Consider the following 22,623-nt stretch of genomic DNA (forward strand, 5'->3'; position numbering starts at 1 on the left):
CCGCTTGCGGAGGCCCGCAGCGGATCCCAGCTGTGAGCCGGCCGTGAGCCTGCGTACGGACGCGTAATGTACTGCGCATAACTGCCTACTCACACAGGCGGTCATTCGCAGTACACCTTTTTTTTGTTTGTATTTCCTGCACCGTCGCTTAGCGATGACGCGGGTACCCGCAGCCCGTACCGCTATCCGCGGTAAAATAGAACCTGCTGCGTTCTCTTTTCTGCGAGTGGATTACGCAATTCCAGCCCACTAATGTGAGCGGAATTGTGCAATCCAATGCGATTGATCTGCGTTTTACCGCGGATCAGACGCATGCGGAATCCGTAATTCCTATCCGGTCATGTGAGAGCAACCTATGTTAGATCGCTACTTTTTTATTACGTGACCGGGGACCGCTCAACGAGGCCACCCGTCAATGCTCCAGGCTCTCGGCGACCATTGTTCGCTGGGAGCAAGGAGATTTTAAGTTTCCTGGGCTCCCCGACTCCTGCGCATGTGTCTGGTGTTTTGCCGGCAGTCGCATGCGCAGAATCCGGGTAAGTTCACGGAGGAGGATTGCGTCGGGGTGCAAATACAGAGGCTTCCGGTAAAGTTTCATCTCATCTTACCGATCGCATCGGTGAGGGGAGATGAAACTAACTTTTTAAAAAACTTTTACGTGATCGCCATTATCCATTGGATAACGGCGAACACGTGATCAGGAACCGCTCACTGCGGCCCCCGTGACATCTCCAGGCTCTTGGCTAAGTTTTGTAGCCAGGAGCAGGGAGATTTTAAGTTATCCTGGCAATCCACAGCTTTTGCGCATGCGTCTGCCGCTTTGGTGACGGCCGCGTGCGCAGAAGCTGTGGTAATGTCCGCGGATAAATCCGGGGGCCTTAGTTACGTAATTTCATCCTCGCTCACGGAGATGAGGAGATGAAATGTAAGTGTTTTAAACTTTTTTTTTTTTTACTTTTTAAACTTTTTTTTAAAGCTTTTTTACACTTTTTTTTTTACTTTAAATGATCACTGCTATCCATTGGATAACAGTGATCATCTTTGCAGGGACATCCCTCTGCTCTTGGCTACACATGGCAGCCTAGAGCAGAGGGATTTTAAATTTCCTGGGTCCTGAGCCTCTCTGTGCACGCGCCCGATGTCAATCATCAGGCGCGCATGCGCAGAAGGGGACTCAGGTCCCGGATGACCGGGACACCGCTGAGGACTGGGGGTGAGTATTTTCACCTCCCCTCATGGATCTGATCCATGAGGGGAGGTGAAATTAACTTTATGTTTACATTTTAAAAACTTTTTCGCGATCACCGCTATCCGCTGGAACCGGGAACCAGGAGATTTTAAACTCCCCGGGGCTCCCATTCTTCTGCGCATGCGTGTGACATAATTCGTCTGGCGCGCATGCGCAGAAAAGCCACGCCAGGTCCCGGAGGACCCATTCTCCGCGGCAGACATCGGGGAAGCCCAATAAGTACTTTCAGCTGCCCTGATGGATCTAATCCATCAGGGTAGCTGAATCTTTAACTTTTTAAACTTTTTTTTACACTTTATTGCGATCGCAATGCCGGGGAGGGGGGGAGTCCCCGGGGGGGGGGGGGGGGGGGAGGGGGAGTCCCCGCAGCCCAGGATGACAGCTCCATGCTGTCGGCTACCTGCGGGCACCAACAGCATGGAGGTGTCACGTCCAGAGCCCACGGGGCTTTATCCTCTGCAGGACGCATGTTTTTACGTCCTCAGAGAATAAAGCCCACTTGAGCAGGACGTAAAAAGACTATGGGCTGGTCAATAAGGGGTTAATAGCATTTGCTGTGCAGGATAAAAGTAACATAGTATGAAGACAATGTCCATCTAGTTCAGCCTGTTCAATTTATTATATGTGCCATTATGGATGCACCAATACCAAGCATGGACTTTAGATTTTAATTTTACCCATTTAAAAAAAAAAGGGGGAAAATTTTGTAAAGAAGGTTTCTTTTTTACTATTTATTTAAAACTATTTTCAGACTATTTATTAATTTTTCTATGTCTCTGTAGAGGACTTGAACTGGTAATGTCGAGATCACTCAGATACTAATTACTACAGTGTTTTGTCACTATTCTTGCCTATGAAAAGCCTTAGCAGACCTGGACCCATAGACTAGTGTCCGGTTTCTATGAAGCCCATTTTTCTTCTGTAATTCCATGGCAGCGGGCCAATAATGTCGTGGAGGATGTGCCCTCCATCTGTTAATCTTGTACATGCTGCAATCAACATTAATTGCGAAATATGAGGGGTTAACAGCAGTGTTTCATGTACCCACAGATCCCTTCTGCTGCAACAGGAGGCCGCCTGTGGTTCCCACTGTAGACGGCTTGGTCTCAGTTTATGAGCCTGCATCATCCATATGATGTAGATGTACATTATTTATCGGGAACCACTTCCCACCCATATATATGTGTGTCGTTGGGCAGGAAGGGGTTAAAGACAGGCTTAAATATAAACTGAACTTTAGCAAAAGTTGCATAGACAAATCACAATCCTTCTGGGAAAATGTTCTATGGACAGATCACTCCAAATTAGAACTCTGTCTATGCATACCAATGTTATCTTTATAGACAATGGAATGAAACCTATAAAGAAACCGCCAGCACATAAATGTAAGAAGCTCACAGGTGGCTATAAAAATGTTTGCAGACAGTAACTGTGTTAAAGGTTCTGCAACCCAAAATTAGGTAAGGGTACATTTAATCCTGTCCATGTCATATACTATGCTTATTCTTTACATAGTAACATAGTATGTAAGGCCGAAAAAAGACACATGTCCATCCAGTTCAGCCTATTACCTATTATTAATGTTGATCCAGAGGAGGGTAGAAAAAAGAAAACAATGAGGTAGAAGCCAATTTTCCCAATTTAAGGGAAAAAAATTCCTTTCGGATTCCAATCTGCCAATCGGAATAATCCCCGGATCACCAGCCATTTATTTCTTTTAGGAATGATGGCATCTATGGTGACAGGTAAACGGTTTTGTTGAATGTATTTGGACATGCTATTAAAATATTTTAGTGATACAAAATTAGTACATTTCCGCTTATTTCTTAAGATATCAGCTTTTTAATACTAAATAAATCGAGGGTACCAATAACATTGACCCCAACATGTATTGATTGTATTTCATCATTTTGTAATATACAGTACTTTATGTGTCTATTCCTCACATTACTCAACATCTATGCTTGTAGTCTTTGAAAGGGAACCTCATTTGTTTACTTCCAGTGACGAAATAAATATTTATCCTTGTCTGTCTGTATGTGGCACAGGTCTTGTGACAGTTACAAAACACTAAAGGCCCTTTTACATGCAACAATTATCGCTAATAGGGACACATGACAGAATGAACAGGTAACATTTTTGCATAAAATTACACATACAGATAATGGCTTTTCATCAGCTCCATTTTCTCATTAGCTAAAGTAAACTCAGTAGGAGTTGTTTGCTCAGGTAGCCATGTGTTTATGCAAGAGATTATCTGGCCAGCAGGATTCTATTGTCTTCTCTCAACATGAGTAAACAATGTACTCATTTTATATGCAAGCCAAACACAATGAGTACATTGTTTATTCCCCTTTAGTTGGCAAGCCTCTCAAAACACTGAACGAATTTCATTCAAATGGATTGTCTTTTGACTGGCCTGATGGCTGTTTTTATACTGGCTAAAAAAAACTGCAGTAAACAACAAGTGAACGAATAGTGTACAATGCCTGCGTTTACATGTAATGATTATGGCTCACTTTTGGTCACTTGAACAAATTTTGAACAAAATCATTGTGTGCAAAAGGGCTTTAAGGGTCTATTTACACTTTTTAGTCAAATCAAGTTTTTTTGCCTTCATTTTCACAAAATCACAACAAAATACTAAATGTGAGAGATAAGTAGATATTTGCTATTAATCTAATAAATATATCCATCAATCATTACATAATAACATAGAACAGATCTTTGATGAGGAAATCTTTTTGTTATTTCAGGTATAGCGCTCAGCACCCTACCAATGTATCTTAATGAGATATCACCAAAGAGGATCCGCGGGTCTCTAGGTCAGATCACTGCAATATTGATCTGTGTGGGAGTATTTACCGGTCAAGTCTTAGGTTTGCCAGAAATATTTGGACTGGTAAGATATGTATATATTTATTCTTTATATAATCTAAAATGACCTAATAGCCATTTCACTATGGCACATTCTTACGAGGGGCTGTTGATAAGTCTTTGGCTTTACCCAGAAAGAAACAAGATAGGAAGATGAAACTTTAGATTTATTCCACATACTCTCCACTGATGTTGACACACTTCTTACATCAGTATTCCAAGTTCTGTAAGCCTTGCAAAAAGAAGGATTTTGGTTGTGCTTCAAACCAGTCATCCGTAGCAGCCATGGCATCAGAAATGGTGTGAAATTTGGTACCCTTGAGGTGTTTCTTCAGGTTTGGAAACAGATGATAGTCGGAGGGAGCTAGGTCTGGTGAATAAGGTGGGTGGTCAACCAGCTGGAAGCTCCACCAGTTTTGCCGTGGTCACTTGTGCAGTGTGAGGGGAGGCGTTGTCTTGCAGGAACAAGATTCCTTTGGACAGCTTGCCGTGCCTTTTGGCCTTCAGGGCTGCCTTCAATTGGTTAAAAAGTTCAATGTAATACCTTGCATTGATGGTGGAAGCATTTTGAAGGTAGTCCACTAGCAGCACTCCCGCCTTATCCCAGAACACAGACGCCATCACCTTAGTGGCTGATTTTTGCACCCTGAACTTCTTTGGGTGAGGAGAACCACTGTGCCTCTACTCTTTTGACTGCTCCTTGGTTTCAGGGTCATACAAATAAATCCAGGTCTCATCCATAGTGACCAGTTGATCCAAAAAGTTCTTCTCAGTTCGGAAATGCTGACAAATGGACCGGAAAGTTTTCACTCGCATGCTTTTCTGATCTGTTGTCAAACATTTGGGGACCCACCTTGCAGATAGCTTCTTCATGTTCAAATGTTCATGGACAATGACACAAACACGTTCACGAGAAATCACCATGATGTCTGCTATTCCTTTAGCTGAAATTCGCCGATTCTCCAGTATGAGGTTGTGCGCAGCATTGACGATCTCCGGAGCAACAACCTCTCTCTGTCGTCCAGGACGTTCCTCATCATTGGTGCTGAAGTGGCCCCTTTTTAAATTTGGCAACCCAGTTCTTAAAGGGGTTGTCCCGCGCCGAAACGGGTTTTTTTTTTTCAACCCCCCCCCCCCCCCCCGTTCGGCGCGAGACAACCCCGATGCAGGGACGTACAGAAAGCTTACCGTAGCGCTTACCTTAATCCCCGCGCTCCGGTGACTTCTATACTTACCTGTGAAGATGGCCGCCGGAATCCTCTTCTTCCGTGGACCGCAGCTCTTCTGTGCGGTCCATTGCCGATTCCAGCCTCCTGATTGGCTGGAATCGGCACGTGACGGGGCGGAGCTACACGGAGCCGGCATCCTGCACGAAAGGCTCCATAGAAGAAAGCAGAAGACCCGGACTGCGCAAGCGCGGCTAATTTGGCCATCGGAGGGCGAAAATTAGTCGGCACCATGGAGACGAGGACGCCAGCAACGGAGCAGGTAAGTAAAAAACTTTTTATAACTTCTGTATGGCTCATAATTAATGCACAATGTACATTACAAAGTGCATTAATATGGCCATACAGAAGTGTATAGACCCACTTGCTGCCGCGGGACAACCCCTTTAACTGTAGAATATGAAGGGCATTGATCCCCCAATGTCTGCGACATATCACCATGAATATCCTTTGCGGACTGTCCTTGCAGAAACGAATTTTATCACTCCTCTGCTCTCATTTGCTGTGAATATCGCCTTAGACTCCGCCATGTTGTTTTCCTGTGTGCTTAGATCACTGTTGCTATAAGCTTCAAACACTAAATTTTGAAAACATATATTAGACACATAAGGCTTTCATGTGATGTAACATTCGTTACCATAGAAACAAAAAAAGAACACAAAGCCAAAGACTTATCAGCAGCCCCTCGTTTTATGACTAAACATGATCTGCGTCTTGCTGGATGGGCTTCTTGTGGTTCTCCTTCTTGTGCACTTTCACAGCAAAATTTTTTATAGCTTCAGTGTATGTAAAATTAAAAATGAAGCAACTTGAAAATAGTTTCTTCTTATATGTTGAATGTAAAAATGTGGAACAAATGGAAAGAACTACTATGTGACTGCATGATCAGACTACACAAAGCTTCTTTGTAGTGTGTTATCATAGACAAAATGTGATTACTCTCAGCAAGAAAAACTAAGTAATCCTGAAGATATACCTTTTAATGGCTAACAAAAATACATGATGTTATGGCGAGCTTTCGGACCTCTCAGGATCCTTCCTCAGGCAAAATGAAATTGATTTGGATGGGACATACATAAATACAAAATTAAAAAGGCACAGAAATTGGAGAATGATTTGTGCTTAAAACAATGCCAGACAAAATGAGCAGATAGGTAATTACTTAATCAGTCCACAGGCAAGGAAGTGACAGTTTTATAATCTCTACATAAGTGCTAGGAGCTGACAGGCCTGTGTGTTATGTCTCCTTCAGACCTGCAAATAAGGAATATGAAACAATACCTCTGCAGCGCCATCTATTGGATGGCAGCATTCCTTCAAATCAATGTGTGGCTTTTTACCAAGTCTTTAACCCTTTCCAATCCCATTTGTATCCTGGTTTTCTTATGGGGCTCACTCTTTTTCTGCTGTTATACAACGGCGCTCTCTGCTGGCTAAAGCCAGGACTGCATAAGGTGACACGTTGGATAGGCTCTGACAGCAGAGAGGCTGGCAATATACAGTAAGAGAACCCAGACGGACGTCTTCCAACATCAGAGCTGTACAGCCTTAAATCATAATGTCTTTACACGTCAGGCAGTGGATTGGAAAGGGTTAAAACAATTATTATTTTTTTTTCGTTTTACCATAGACACATACAGTATTGTGCAAAAGTTTTTGGCAGGTGTGGAAAAAATGCTGCAAAATAAGAATACTCTCAAAAATAGAAGTGGTAATAGTTTGTCAGTTAACAAAATGCAAAGTGAATGAACAGAAGAGAAATGCAAATCAGATCAATATTTGGTGTGACGCCCTTTGCCTTCAAAACAGAATCATTTCTTCTAGGAACACTTGTCCACAGTCTTTTAATATACTCGCCAGGGAAGTTATTCCAAACACCTTGGAGAACTAACCACAGATCTTCTGTGGATGTAGACTTGCTCAAATCCTTCTGTCTCTTCATGTAATCCCAGACACACTGGATAATGTTGAGATCAGGGCTCTGTGTGCATCAGAGTAGATCAGAGTGTAGCAAACTAAGCTTCTTTGAATGTTTTCCTTATGCACTTTTCTTTGCTACTCCAAGGCATGGATTTGAATGGTTGAATTTTCATTGAAGGAAATAATTATTGTTAGCCTGTTCCAGATTCAATGGTGAAACAAAACTTACGTTTGTTTCCATATGAAAAGGTTCATCTTTCTATCTAATGAGAAGTAAAAAGTTCCTCAATTGTACAAATTTTTTCAATAAATATCAAGGTTGGCACGCGACTTTGTCCACTTTTTAAATTTTGGCCCACTGTGTATTTGAGTTTGACACCCTTGCTCTAGATCGTGCAAACTCAAAGTAGGCATCCTAGATGGTCCCATACATTTTCTATCTGGTGACCAGGTAGGTCATGGAAGTGGGACAATGTTGTGGAGATATTTCTGTGATACCCTTGCTGTGTGCAGCCGAGCATTATCCTGCTGGTAAATGCCTCTTGGAAGCCGCCATGAGAGGAACACATGTGGCTGCAGGATGTCCTGAACATATTGCTGAGCAGTCATTGTCCACTACTAGGAGTGACTGACTGTCATATGCGATGGCCCCCAAGCCCAGCACACTCCATTGAAAAGACAATATTGAGACATTCCCCCCTAAGTCTCCAGACACAAACACGGTTGTCATCAGTGCCCAAACCTAATCTGGAGTGGTCAATGAAGACAACCCAGTTCCACTCCATAGCGGTGCAGTTTAAGCGTTCACGGCACCACTGCAAACGTGTGCCAAATGGCAAAAAGTCTTACTTTAAAGGAGTTGTCCGGCCACACAGGGTAAAAATTTTTATAATGCTGCTGCTTCCTTTTCAGTAAGGATAGTAACAGACAGCATACAGGGGCTCAAACCGGCCGGCAGATCAGCTGCAATGTCAGTTTATTACCTTAGACTGATCTTCTCTGCAGTTTTCAAAGATGGCGCCTCTGTGCTGCCTTCTCACATGCCCTGCGCCCCCCCCTCTTCTGTGTGCGCGCTCCCGATGGTAGTAAGACATGAAAAGGCAGGATTTCCCTCAGCTCACGTCCTAGCCCCGCCCACGACACGCCCACCTCTATTGAACTGCTCTACAGTCTCTCCCCGCCCAGGCCCCGCCCCCTGCTAAAGTAAAGTAAAACATTTCCCCACACACACATGCCCTCATAGTGCCCCTCTCACAATGACCCCCCCCCCACACTTCTGTCAGCCGGGTCAATGCACATACACATCACTGCACCCCCCCCCCCCTTCCCCTGCACACATCCATCCATCCATCGATCTCTCCCACTCCACCCCCCCCCCCTTCCCCCGGGACTTCTGACAGCCGGTCCGTGCACACCACACACACATCACTGCCCCCCCCCCGTGCACACATCCATCCATCTCTCCAACATTTCTCCCCTTCTCCCCTACTCCCCTTCTCCCCTTTCACATACTTTTAAAGTCCCGACGGTGTCTTCTTGGCTCTTGTCCAAGCAGCAGCGGCAGGCAGTCACTCACTCCGCTCTGGTATATGAAACCAGGAAGTGAGTGTACTGCGCATGCGCCGACCGGCGGCGCGCGTCCCCTGCGATGATGAGGTAAAGAGCGCGGTCCCGGCAGAAGAAAGAAGGACTGCGCATGCGCGGAAGGGAAGAGGAGCGTTCCAGTGCCGACGAGAGCTGCTGCCGGCCCGACAAGAAATGCAGAAGATTTCTTGTCGTAACCTGGGACGACCGAGGGTCAACACAGGGGGGGGCACCCCTAAAGGTAAGTCCAAAACTTCTGTTTGCTTCATTTTCCATGCACAATGTATATTACAAAGTGCATGGAAATGGGCAAACAGAAGTAATGAGCTATGATGTTTCTGGCCGGACAACCCCTTTAAGTACAATTATACTCGTAGGCAGTGCAACTTTGACTACTACCTTCAGGCAGTCTTCACTTACATCTACTAGAACACGGACAAGTGATGTATTTGCTGCTACTGACAAACAATATTTCGGACTGAAAATATAGTCAGCATGCTGATCTTAGTTTCTGAATAGTAAATGCAGGATGATGGAGCAAATGAGCTGTAGGTTCTGTAATATTTGTCCAGCCATTAAGGGTTAGTAAAACAAGCAATGTCCAAAGCACATAGCCATCAATCAGATATCAGTCTCTACTTTGCCAAACAAGGCCTAGATTGATCGGAGCTAATTGCTGATTTCTGCTATTACTTAATGCATTAGTGCAGTTGCTTACTTATTAATTGATGTTTTCATCATGCTCAGAAGTGAGCGATTCTTTTATTATTGCTATATGCTGTTGATATTAAAATGATAATTTTACCTCACTGACTATCATTTGAGACTAATTACCAACTTCAATATCAACATGGTCCACTAAAGAAGGTCTGTCAGCTCACATGATATGTCTGTTTTAGTGAAAAACTGCACTTATTAAGAAACAACATTTCTGGAACATCTGTTCTTATAATTCTACATGGGGTCTGTCATTCCTCTGTTATTCCTCCTAGAAATCTATGAATAAATGGACAACTGGGCGTTCCCAGTTTGGGTTGTGTTTTTACAGTCTAAGGCCAGTTTCACACGAATATTTTACAGTTGCATTTCTGCATCTGTCATATGGATATATATCCTGTCCCGATGCAACGTGAGGTTTACTGACCCAAACTGTCACCATCATGGGCATCATAGGCATGTTGAAAGTTCGGGTCAATAAACCCAATGGTCAGGCTGGTACAGATGTCCCTATTACAGATGCAGAAATGTGCCTGTAAGGCTCCTTCAAACGACCCTGATTTTGTCCCGGTTTGCGGCTGTGAAAATCATGGCTACAAAACCATTGGGTTCACTAGTGGGATTCTCATGTGTTAATACTACACACGAGAAAAGGACTTGCCCTATTTATCTTGCACTTAGTTTTTCTACGTGCAAGAAAGATAGGGCAAGACCTATCTTCCAGCTTTTTCCCCCCAAACTAACGTGCAATAGTGCGGAGTTTGAATAGTTAAAAAAAAAACAAAACACTGGTTCATGCGCTAATACGTTCCGCCGCAGCAAGCATATCTGTTTAAGCTCATGTATGTCATTGGTAATATTTTGAACTGAAGTGGGCAGCCAGTAAAGTGATTGGCAGACGTGGAATAAGCGGAGATGTAGATGAACCGGGCAGTAGAGTTCATGGTGGGTTGGAGGGGTGCAAGAGTGTTAGGCGGGAGGCCACAGAGAAGGATGTTGTAGTAGTCTAAACGGGAGATGATGAGGGCATCCCTTTGCATTTTTGCTGACTTGAGGCAGAGAAAAGAGCAGATTTGAAAAATGTTTTTGAGTTAAAGGCAGAAGAGGTGGTAGGAGCTTGCATCGGAGGTGTGGTTTGCAAGACAGGGTAAAATCAATCAATGTTATCTCAAGGCAGCATAATTGTGAGGCTGAGACAAATGTGGACCAGCAAGTGTGATGGTTAGTCCTGATTGGTGCAGGTATATATAGAATCAACTTTTCTGCACAAGTCAGTGAGTCCCAAAAAGCTTTGGCTTCTAGTGTATTGCCCGTTCTACAACTCCATAAGTCCAAGAATGTGATATTACAGACAAGTCAGATAACAGGGAATAAAAAGGAGATTTGGGCCTTACACATTTCAGAAGACATTGACTTCCTTCTTCAGGATATTCTGTTTTAGCAAATAATCCTTTTATGTTTTGTGCTTAATTGAACTTGTTATATTAAATTGAAAGCCATTGTTCTTTGTTCTCATGGGTAATGTAGTCCTCGGAACAATCAGTTGTACAGCACAAAACATATGCTGAATATTACAGTCCATTAAAGAGCCTACGACCCGGGTGAACATGTTTTTTTGCAAAACCAAATTATGAATTATGTGTCCTTTCATATTGAATTAAATGTTTTCTGTATAATTTTGAGCTCTTTAATGGACTGTAATATTCACATATGTTTTATGCTGTACAGCTGATAATGTTCTATGGACTACATTAGCAGCGAGAATGTTTAATATTGTGTGCAATAATAAGCTCAATTAAGCACTTCCAACCCTGGAAAGCTTGAAAGGGAGGCTAATTTTGCTAAAACAGACGATACCCTACGGAAGGTACTGAAGTTTTTCGAAACTCATAGGGCCAATTTTGCTTTTTGACCCTCACTGGCTGCCATCTTGCTTGATCTGTGATTTCATATATTGTACTTGTGGTTAACGGCGTTTGAACACAGATACTTGGAGTACACTGCCTGCTGGAGCATCTCCCCTCAGTTGAGCATTCACTTAGACAAAGCTTTTTGAGACTCCACTACACTCTGCACAGATGATTCTACACTTGGGTCCAGAAGTTTTCGGACAAGGAAACAATTTCAGCATTTTTTCTATGAGCATTACCATACCGTATTTGTACTAAAGCCAATAATATGTAACAGGCGGGTGGTATGTGTCTGTTCCATAGTCTCACTGCTTTTACAGTAAAGAACCCCCTTCTATGTTGGTGTAGAAACCATGTTCCCTCTAGACGTAGAGGATAGCCCCAAGTTATGTGATGGCGCAGTGATGACGGATAGAGGCAGAGGCAGCACTATTTTACAAAAATAACTTTACTAAACATCAACTAAATAAACATGGTTTCACTCCCTAGGAGGGTTTAATGTACTTAAATGGGTTGAAAGCTCAATCACTCAGGATAGATCATAGTTGATCGGATGGAGTCTGTTGCTCGGGACCCCGATCGATCAGCTGATTGTGCGCCTGCTGCCAGTGTTGCAATTACACAGAGGTCAGAGCAAAAGCAGCAGAAGTATCTGCTTTGACCTCCGTGTAGTGACCTGTGCTTGTGACTGCAAACGTGGCTCTCACTGAAATCAACACGAGCCGTGCCTGCAATTTCAAGCGCCGACCACTACACAAAGGTCGGCGCGGAGACTTCCACTCTGACCTCTGTGTAATTGCAGCACTGTCAATGGCACACAATCAGCTGATCAGTTGGGGTCTCCAGCAACGGACCGCAGCCGATCAACTATTAATGACCTACCCTCAGGATAGGTTATCGATAGTATTCTCCCTGGAAAACCCCTTTAACAATATATTTCGATCTCAGATAGACAAGGCACTTCGAACTCTGTTATAACTAATCATCTTCATTGCAGTACTGTATGCTATATTTCCAGAAGTCTGCGGCATTACACTATCATCTCATCCTCAATGCACCGTAGGTGCCAGAGTACATTGACCATCTGTACAGAATGCTGTACATCTTCTGTAATGTCTCCTTGGCAGCAGTAAGGCACATGTTTTCCCGGGCCCTCACCTCATACCCAACACTAGTCACACTTACATGCAGCATCATCCATTATTAAGCTTTACTTTCTCATCGTCTGACCCGGCCTCGTTCGCCCCTTAGGAGCTGCATCTTTTCATACAAGAATTCACAGCATCATTGCTGCCATTAACATCGAGGTTTCTCTCTCACATTAATAACTTATGGCTTCACTCCCGCCTTGCATCGGCCTCCATATATTTCATGCTGCTCCACATTTTCCCATGCCTTGCTGTGACATTACATCTGTAATTTACACATCACATCACATCCTAAAATATATTATGCATAACATTGTATATAAGGCCGAAAAAAGTCCTTACAGTTCAGTGTATTAACTCCCAGTGTTGATCCAGAGGAAGGCAAAAAGAAAATCGATTACATTTTTGCCAATTTTCCCCATTTAAGGAGAAAAAATCCTTCTTGACTCCAATTTGGCATTGTTAGTTCGTCCCCCAGGTCATCAGGCCTTCTGGCCTCTTAGCATCTTGGTGGTATCTCTCAGGCAGCCCCTGGACAACCACTTCTGCCACTTTAAGAGCCTCAGGGGCAGCTGTTGGGTTCTCCCTCCATGCTGTCTCACTCTTGGGATGCAGCACAGGTAGGGCTTCCTGCTGGCACGTCATAGTGCCTCTGTTAACACCTTCCTCACCCTTTTACTGCACTGGCAGGGGAGAGGGGCCTCTCTGAGCCCCTCTGACATCTCTCCCGTCAGCCTGGCTGTATCTCTGGCCAGAGGGGGCAAAGCTTAGTGCGACCATCAGCTGCATACCTCAGTGACTGCATGCCACTTCACTGTATAAGGAGAAGAGTGGCAAATACATGGCTGAAATGTAGACTTTTTACTTTAATTCAAGGGATTTAACAAAAATGTTGAATTTTTAGGAATTACAACCATTTAGGAATTACAAGCATTTTTTCCATAATTCATTCACTTTCACGGATTCAAAAGTAAATAAACTAAAAAGATAACTGATTATCATATTAATGACTTTGTTTAAAATCCACTGTGATGTACAGAGACTAAGGGCTCATTTCACACGGGTAGATAGGGGCGCAAAAATCATGCGCTTAAAAACCAATGATTTCCTAAGGGAACGTTCAGATTCCTTAATGTTCCCACTAAGGCTTTATTCCCACAAGCGCATATACGGCACGTTTTCACGCCCGTACGTATATACGCTACCCATATGAAGCATTGGTTCGCAATGTATTCACACGGGTGAACATACAGCGCATAGATACACCGGCAGCATGAAAAAAAGAACAAATACGTTCAGCCAAAAGATAGTTCTGGAACTATGTTTTGGTCAATATATGCCGGTGGGTCCTATAGACTCCTATGGGAACAGGGAAAGGGAAGGGAGGGGGAGGCATATATATCTGTATATCCGCTCGTGGGAAAGAGCCCTAAGGCTATATTCTGTGAAATACACAGAAATTGCATGGGAAAAAGAACCATTATTTTAAATGGTGCACTATGTGGGACTTTTCACTCGCAGTGGTGCTTTTACGTGCGTGAAAGGGCAGAGAAGTAATGCTTTTTTTCTCATAAAATGCAATAGAAAAATCGCATATTTACAAGTGCCAACTCAGAGTGATTTTGCACGTGTTTCTGTAATGCACCCTAAGGGCTTTTTCACACAAGCATTTTTACGCGGCCATTTTGCCTGCAACAAAACATCGTCCAAAAATTGTGACCATGGAAAGCACTGGATTCCAATGCATTTAATCACATGCATGATTTTAGGGTGCGTGAAAAAAATCGCATCATCAAATTGTCAAATCGCCAATTGATTTCGGTTGCCGTTTTTTCATGCTGCGGAAAAAAATAGGTCAAACGCTCAATGCTTCCATAGACTCCTATAGGAGCTGAAAACAAGGGAGGGAGAGGGAGTATAGCTGCGTCCAAGTCCAGGAAAAGAAGACAGCTGGCTCTATTTAAGCATTAGCAGTCCTTCTGAATATTTCTGCCAACCAATGAAATTCTGCGCTCCAGCGTATTTTCCCCCCGATATGCCTGTGTGAATGGATGAGAAAACGCTAATTAATCTCAGGACTCGATTGTGGCTATTCTTCACTGATGCGATTTTCGTCCGTGATACGGCCAGTGAAAAATCACATCACTTGTGTAAATGAGGCCTAAGTGGGAGGTATGTCTAGTAGGATTGTGCGTAGTCTACATTATCAATATTCACTCTAAGGCCAGTGTCACATGGAAGTAAGCGTATTTGTGCTTTGTATTGCGCAATCAGTTTTGCATATTTGCACACAGATATACGTGTTTTACTGTACTTTTTGCGCCCACAAAAGAAAACCTGCAACTATACTCCCATTCATTGAAATTGTCAATTAATATAACTACTTTAATATGTGCTCTTTTCCTGCACAAATACACAGGGACGTAGCGTGGTGTCTATTTTTTTTCACGCGCAAAATAGTCTTATGCCATCGTAATCAATGAGTTCTATTCACTACATATGGTGCACGCAATGTTTTTTGTTTTTTTTTAAACTCTTCGCAAATATGTTCATGTGAAACCGGCCAAAGTCTAGACAAGAGTATTTTAGCTCCGTTTTTGATCCATGTTTTACTGGAGCTAATGTAAATCTATGTATTTATTCTTATGGACGTATTTTTAGTGGCCTTTTTTAAATGTAGCGTGATCTATTTCTTTTTACGTTTTTGCCTCCGCATTGCTATTATTTTCTATAAAGGCAAATATGGATCATTATTTGTCCCGTAGAAAATAAAATATGCAGACAAAATACTGATGACATACGGTTGTAATGCGGATCCGTAATACAGACATGTTCCAGGTGACATCACAACCATACGTCATCAATATTTTATCAATGTTTGATCGGTATTTGTAATCGGTTTTATTTCCTACTGCGTGAATATAGACCCGTATTCGCCCAATGAAAAAATAACACCAATAAATGCAAATATGGAAGCAAAAATGGACAAAAGTCTTCATCCCTTCATCCCATGGGCATGCTGCATTTTAAAAATATGGCCATATGAATAGGAAACATCGCTTTACATTAGCTCCATACTACGGTCTGTCAAACATGAACCAAATAGGGAGTACAAATATGCTCAACTGAGAGGGCCTAATACCGCATTAAGATGTCTATATGAGTTGCGCTAGTGAAGAATGGACACACCACCACCCGGGCTCCATCCATGCGCTGTGTGATGTTCACAGACCCCATATACTGCATACTTTCTCAATGAAAGTGGACAAGAAGAGGACATGCAGTGTTTTTTTCACACAGACCAGCGGTCCATGCAATAAACCTGCTGCCCGAGTAGCCTCATAGGCAATTATGGGGATGTGTACTTTTCATGGAATAAATGGAAAGTACACAACCAGAAAATACAGTTGTGAACGGGTCCCAAGTGGATTTTCATGGGTAAGTCAGTGCAGTAGGTTCCTCTACTATGGCTGGTACATGGATGATATTTTTTGCTGTGTTTTTTTAACCCCTTAAGGACCAGGCTGTTTTGTACCTTAAGGACCAGACACTTTTTAGGGATTTTACTAGAGATGAGTGAACGTACTCAGTAAGGGCGATTTCGCAATCAAGCACCGCGATTTTCGAGTACTTCACTACTCGGGTGAAAAGTACTCGGGTGCGCTGTGGGGCGGGGGGTTGGAGAGGGGAGTGGGGGGTAGCAGCGGGGAACAGGGGGGAGCCCTCTCTCTCTCCCTCTCCCCCCCCCCCCCCACTCCCCGCTGCAACCCCCCGCTCATTCCCGGCGCACCCGAGTACTTTTCACCCGAGTAGTGAAGTACTCGAAAATCGCGGTGCTCTATTGCGAAATCGCCCTTACCGAGTACGTTCGCTCATCTCTAGATTTTACCCATGTAGCGGTTTTACTGCCCTATTTATTTTTCCTTTAACTGCCAAAATTATTTTTGCTGCGGTTTTTTCCCCGTGACAGATAGGACTATTTTTTTAATATCTTTTTCAGTTACTTTTTTCTTTCAGTTTTTTAGTAGAGATGAGCGAACGTACTCGGTAAGGCCGATTTCACAATCGAGCACCGCGATTTTCGAGTACTTCACTACTCGGGTGAAAAGTACTCGGGGGCGCTGTGGGTGAGCGGGGGTTGCAGAGGGGAGTGGGGGGGGGGGGAGAGGGAGAGAGAGAGAGCTCCCACCTGTTCCGCGCTGCTACCCCCCACTCCGCCACGCCCCGCCCCACAGCGCCCCCGAGTACTTTTCACCCGAGTAGTGAAGTACTCGAAAAATCGCGGCGCTCGATAGTGAAATCGGCCTTACCGAGTACGTTCGCTCATCTCTATTTTTTAGTTATATGGGGTTAAAAGCTGAAAAAAATGATTTTTTTAACATTTCTAGTTATTTTTTTGAATTAGTATATTTACGCAAAAATAAAGTTATTTTGTTTCGGACGTTTTGGTATATAATATGTATGGTTTTGGATTACAGGGCGCATATGATAAGTGTTTTGGTTGGTGTTAGCTTTGGGTCATTTTCTTTCTTATGTATATATTGTTGTTTTATTCTGTAATTTTGTTTTACTTATTTATGTAATTATGTTTTTTACTATCTATGTCTACCATGACGTCATATAAGACCTCTGGGGGACATTCACATGATGTTTTATTTGACATTTTTCCACTGTAGCTGGGGCATTCATAGGAGCCCAGTTACAGGGGAAAACAACCCTTGTAGTGACATTAGTCACTGGCAGAGCTAGTCAGGGTCTGCTGGGACCCTGTAGCTCTGCTGTAGAAGGGAATCCCCAGTAGTGGAAGTTACACTTTCACTGTCACTTTTTAGTACACAACACCCATTGAGCGCTGTGTACTTGGGGAAGGAGAAGGCAGAAAGGGTTAAACCCCCTCCCCAGCCTTCTCCTCCAGGTTATCAGCTGTTACAGCTGACAACCCGTCCTGCTTCTGATTGATTGCAGAAGAGGGAGGCTTCAATCCCTGCCGTAATTTTACATACCAGTGCCTGGTCCTAAATGGGTTAAAGAATTCACTCTTTCAGCCACCCACCTAAGTTGCTGTCATTGTGTGAAAGGCGCTAATTTATTTGTTATGTTTTAGTTTTGAGATTCGGTAACTGGTTCAAGCGAGATGACTGCGCTAACATGATCTTCAATCAACTATGGCATATTAAAAAATTATGATTGGCTTAAAGTGGTAGGGCTAAAAGCTTGTACTCTTTTGGGTTCAAATCTACGAAAGCCAAAGAGTTAAATTGACCCATCTGTATAACATGCCATAAAATGCAGCTGTTTCTGGACATGTTTCTTACTGACATGAAGAATAAAGCTGATGGGGATGTAATAGGGAAATGTAGAAAATGACAGATCTAGCTATGTGTTTGTCAGTTCCAGAGAATACAGCGGGAGAGATTTGTCAAAATATGTGAAAGGTTAAATTATCCATTGTGACAATAATTTTGTAGACTGGAATCTGCCATCTTCTGCATCTCATTACACTGTGCCATCATTCACTTCACCTCAGTGACTTGAGTGGGCGTTATGGCAGAAACATGAAATCAAACAATTTAACACATAAAAAATGCTAATACAGAGAGATCTATCCAGCTTCAGGCAGGGAATACACTCACAACAAAGACTGGTGAGAGGCCGCTGGCCCTTCTATCTACTAGTAGAGTAACTTGTACTTGCCAACTTTGCAGTAGGAGCATCCGGGAGATTCTGAAGAGAGGAACAAAGATTTTATACCTTATACCCAACTTATTTGTACAGGGTGATGTGGTAGAAATAGGCTAGGATTCTGGCACAACCTATAGATAAAGAGGGTTGAAGATGGTTCTCAATATAGCTTCTATTCTACGTCACTGGAACTTCGACTCTTTGAACCTCATGATGCATAGGTTGCACCAGAGTCCTAGCCTTTTCTACCACATTAACTTATGCTAACTGCTGTTATCACGACTTTCGGTCAACCGGCATTACTAGGCCGGCAGCACCTATCCCCACCTCTTTTTTTTCTATAGCACTGTACATCTGTTCTCCTCTTCTTGTCAACCATCCCTCTCATGATGCTCTACCCACCTGCTTTTTCTTGCCTGCTATACCTAACCACTTAGTTACATAGGACATCCTCCCAACCTATGATATTTGATTGACAAATAGTATACCTTTAAGCACACCCCAAAATGAAGAGACCACATGACTGATGACCAAAATAAAAATGTAGACCCCAGACCAGAAATCCCCGTCCTTCCCTATACAGACTTCCGCCATGTTTAGGTGGGGTGGAATTTGCAGTGCAGTGTCTGCAGTAAACGTTCTGCACCAAATCTATAGCGCAAAATCCTTGTCAAAATTTTTTTTGACGCAGAACTTACCTCCTCATTTGAAGAAGTGGAATCGGCACTGCAGATCTGCAGCTATAGGTGACATGCTGTGGACCCAAAATTCGCATTCTATTTTTAAAATTATATTTACTTTACTGCTAATGTAAATGCCATGGATTTTCTGTCTGAGGAGTCTGGACTTAAAATCTACTGCAAATCCGCGTTGTGTAAACATGGCTTTATACACACCGCAACCGGCCCTTTTATCCAGTCTCCAGTTCCCTGAGCTCAGGCCAGACCCCTATCTATACATACAGTAGACCAGACCTCATCATTGATAAAGACCTCAGACAGAACTCTACTTTCTACAGACCCTAAACTAGACCTCCCTCCATCTATACACACATAAGACTAAATCCTTCCTTTCTACACAGTCCAGACCCACTTTTCCCGTCCCGACACTCCTCTTCAATCCTAGGTGCCAACCCACACACCATTCTGGTGCTGATCCTGGTGTTAGGAGTTTATATGGCAGCTGCAGCATCCAAAAGTTAATAGAAGTACAGAAATGGGGAGTGTTGAGTATTATTTAAAAGTATAGCACCTAGTAAAATTTCTGGCTCTTTCTGGAGTTCTGGAGATATATTTAGAGAACCCATTTCTCAAGTGAGTGAGTGAGGATTTATAGTTGTCAGTATTGATAATTGAATATATTGTACCAATTTATGAATTGAGCAAGCATTTTAGTGGCCAGTTTATTCTGAGAACCTTTTAATCTTTTATTGGGTCATCTTTCTTATGCTGTAATGTCCAGCTTTGTACTGTACATTGGAAGGCTTACATTTCTGTGATTCATATTATCTAAGATGTATTCCCACTGCCTCTGATAGACCCAGATTGCAGGCCTCCTCATATCCTCTGGCCCCTGAGAGAGCATCACCACCTCCATTGCATGTGGCTGCCTCTATCCCTCTCACGGTCCCACACCCTAAGGGGTCCCTAGCTGAGCTCCGGGACAAGAGCTATCACATAAGATCTATGCCTACTCATGAGGATATGGAAGCTTACATCTCACATCTTGAGGCATCTTATGAATCTAAACTGACTTCTCTCAACTCTGAAATACAGCAGGTCGAGGAATGCATCTCCACCGCAGAATACTCCCTAACTACCGTAGCCTTGCAAGTCGACTTTCAGGACTCCATGTTATCTGCCCATTCCTATCAGCTGCAATGCCTAGCTGACTCTTTGGATGAGGCCAAAAGGAGAGGTAGACTGAATAACATAAAAATCCTTGCGGCACATATTCAATGATATCTTGGAAGTCCATAAGGATAACCACTTGGACTTTGGCTGGGCCCACCATTTCCTTGGCCTCAGGTCTACTGACCCATATCATCAGCAGAAGGTCATCTACTGAGTTCATAGATACAAAATCCAGAAGGAGATCATGCGCAAAGCACATGACCAACACCTGGTGCTTCACCGAGGGAAAGCTTTGCAACTGCTGCCTGATCTTTTTCAACTTGCACTCCAAAAACACAGTGCTCTATGGCTATTGCTGTAAGAACTCCGGGCATACTCCTGGGGATTCCCCTTCTGCCTGCAAGTTTGCCATGATGGTTGACTGCTAATGCTGCATTACCTCAGGAATTTACCCTCCTTTTCTGTTGCCCTTAGGCTCTCAGGTGTTACTGCACCTGATTGGCCATCTTTACAAATGTGACCTCCAGGCAATCTCCCACCAAACCTGCATGCAGACCCAAGATGAAGAAGAAGAGTCAGATCCCAGGGCTCATAGGACAAGGTTGTAACCAACCCTCAATCAGCTTAGTTTGATACCTCTTATTTGTGATGCCCCCGAAAAGAATATGCTTCAAATATATTTCACCTCTGTTTAGTTTCATATTCTATACCGACTCAGACCTGACCCAGACACCCACTACATTCTATGACAAACTCACTTCATTTTATGTTGTACACTCCTTAGGACTATCCTCAGTTAGCTATTGTTTACCCCACCACCTCATGACTGACTGGGGTGCATTACTTTTTAAGCTTGTTACCCCAGGCGCTCCTTTACTTTACCTTTACCTCTACACATGGACCCTTTGATGCCTCAAAAAGTTGAGCAGAACTTATCACACCTGCCGCAGTCGTCCATTATAGTCAAATTGTGCTTACTACTGTCAAGTTTTACTGCAGGTTGATACTTCTTTTGTATTTCACCAGCCTTGCCTTCTATCATGTGAGAGTTCCTTCTTTTAAGTGATTTTCCCGGGTAAGGCAATAACTATTCTGGGTTGGGTTCTACAAACCACGCTGGGCTCGATTGATCCTTTCTCCTGCCTGGGACCTATGTCCATATATCTCCCTCATGAGTGTCTTTAATTATACCAGGGTACTCCCTTCCCCTTAAGGGGTCTGGGGAAAGTTTCCCTCAGTTCCTTCTCATTCATTAGAAAGTCCTCATCGCTCTTCTCATGGGAGCATTCATGTTTTTGTAGTGTTTTCTCTGACTTTGTCTGTATTAGTATTATTATTACATTTCACCTTATAGGTGCAATCACCTTGGTGTTGGCAAGTTTTTAGGTTCCAATCTGAGGTGAGGCTCCTCCAGTGAAAAGTCCATCTCTGGGTTTTTGCGCTCCATTCCCAGAACGCAGTTATTTTTCTCTTAAATTACACCCAACTTTGTTGGCTTAGCCTTGATCTCTGCTTTGAGACGAGCCTGCCTTTTCTCTTTCACGTCTCTCTAAAGCTGCCTCTAAACGAATCCCCCCCCCCTTTATCTTTACCCTAAACTTCCAAGTTTTTTTCTCCTCTCCTCCCCCTTTTTTTCAGTTTATATTCCTCTTACCTATATTGGACCCCTGAAAATGCTGCTTGCTCAATGCAAGGGGGCTGAACACTGCAAAAACGTAACCACTCATATTATTTTCTTGCAGTTAACCCACTTTTTGACAGGACACGTTCACACCATCATGACAGATATTACACCTCAAGGTTTCATAGCATGAATCCAAGCACGTTGTAAAGGTGCTTCAATTGCTATCCACAAAGCTCTATGGTCTAGGCCAGTGATGGCGAACCTTTCAGAGACCGAGTGCCCAAACTGCAACCCAAAACCAACTTATGTATCGCAAAGTGCCAACATGTCAGGGGGCGGGGCTTATCACGACATGATTTTACCCCCGTCATTCTAAAAAGGACAGGGCTGCTTAAAAATAGACAGGGTGCAGATTCTGACTGCTTTTTGGATGTGGAAAATTCTGCAGCATTTCTGCATCCAAAAAGCAGTCAAAATCTGCACCCTGTCTATTTTGAAACAGCCCTGCCAGTTTCTGCCGCATGTAAACATACCCCAGTGGTAATAGTGGCCCTCCTAGCGATAATAGTGACACCCCCCCCACCCCCACCCCCAGTGGTAATAGTGACATACCCCAGCGGTCCCCCAGCAGTAATAATGCCCGCTTCCCCCCCAGCGGTTCCCACAGCAGTCATATTACCCCCCCCCCCAGTGGTCCACCAGCAGTCACAATGCCACCCCCAGCTGTCTGCCAGCAATAATGCCCCCCTCCCCTCAAGCGGTTCCCCCAGAAATGATAATGCGCCCCCCTCAGCGGTCCCCTCAGCAGTCATAATGCCTTCCCCCCAGTGGTT

The 22,623-nt window shown here is 43.5% G+C and overlaps 1 protein-coding gene across 3 annotated transcripts in view; it reads left to right on the forward strand.

Moving 5' to 3' along the window:
* SLC2A9 (solute carrier family 2 member 9) overlaps positions 1-22,623 on the forward strand; it is a 293,866-nt gene that overhangs the window by 93,585 nt on the left and 177,658 nt on the right. For all 3 annotated transcript variants that reach the window (XM_066573278.1, XM_066573277.1, XM_066573279.1), the window contains one exon: positions 4,006-4,151. In XM_066573278.1, the coding sequence (XP_066429375.1) occupies positions 4,006-4,151 (146 nt within the window). The remainder of the gene's footprint in view (positions 1-4,005; positions 4,152-22,623) is intronic.

The sequence above is a fragment of the Eleutherodactylus coqui genome, chromosome 7, assembly GCF_035609145.1.
Source record: "Eleutherodactylus coqui strain aEleCoq1 chromosome 7, aEleCoq1.hap1, whole genome shotgun sequence".
NCBI lineage: Eukaryota > Metazoa > Chordata > Amphibia > Anura > Eleutherodactylidae > Eleutherodactylus > Eleutherodactylus coqui.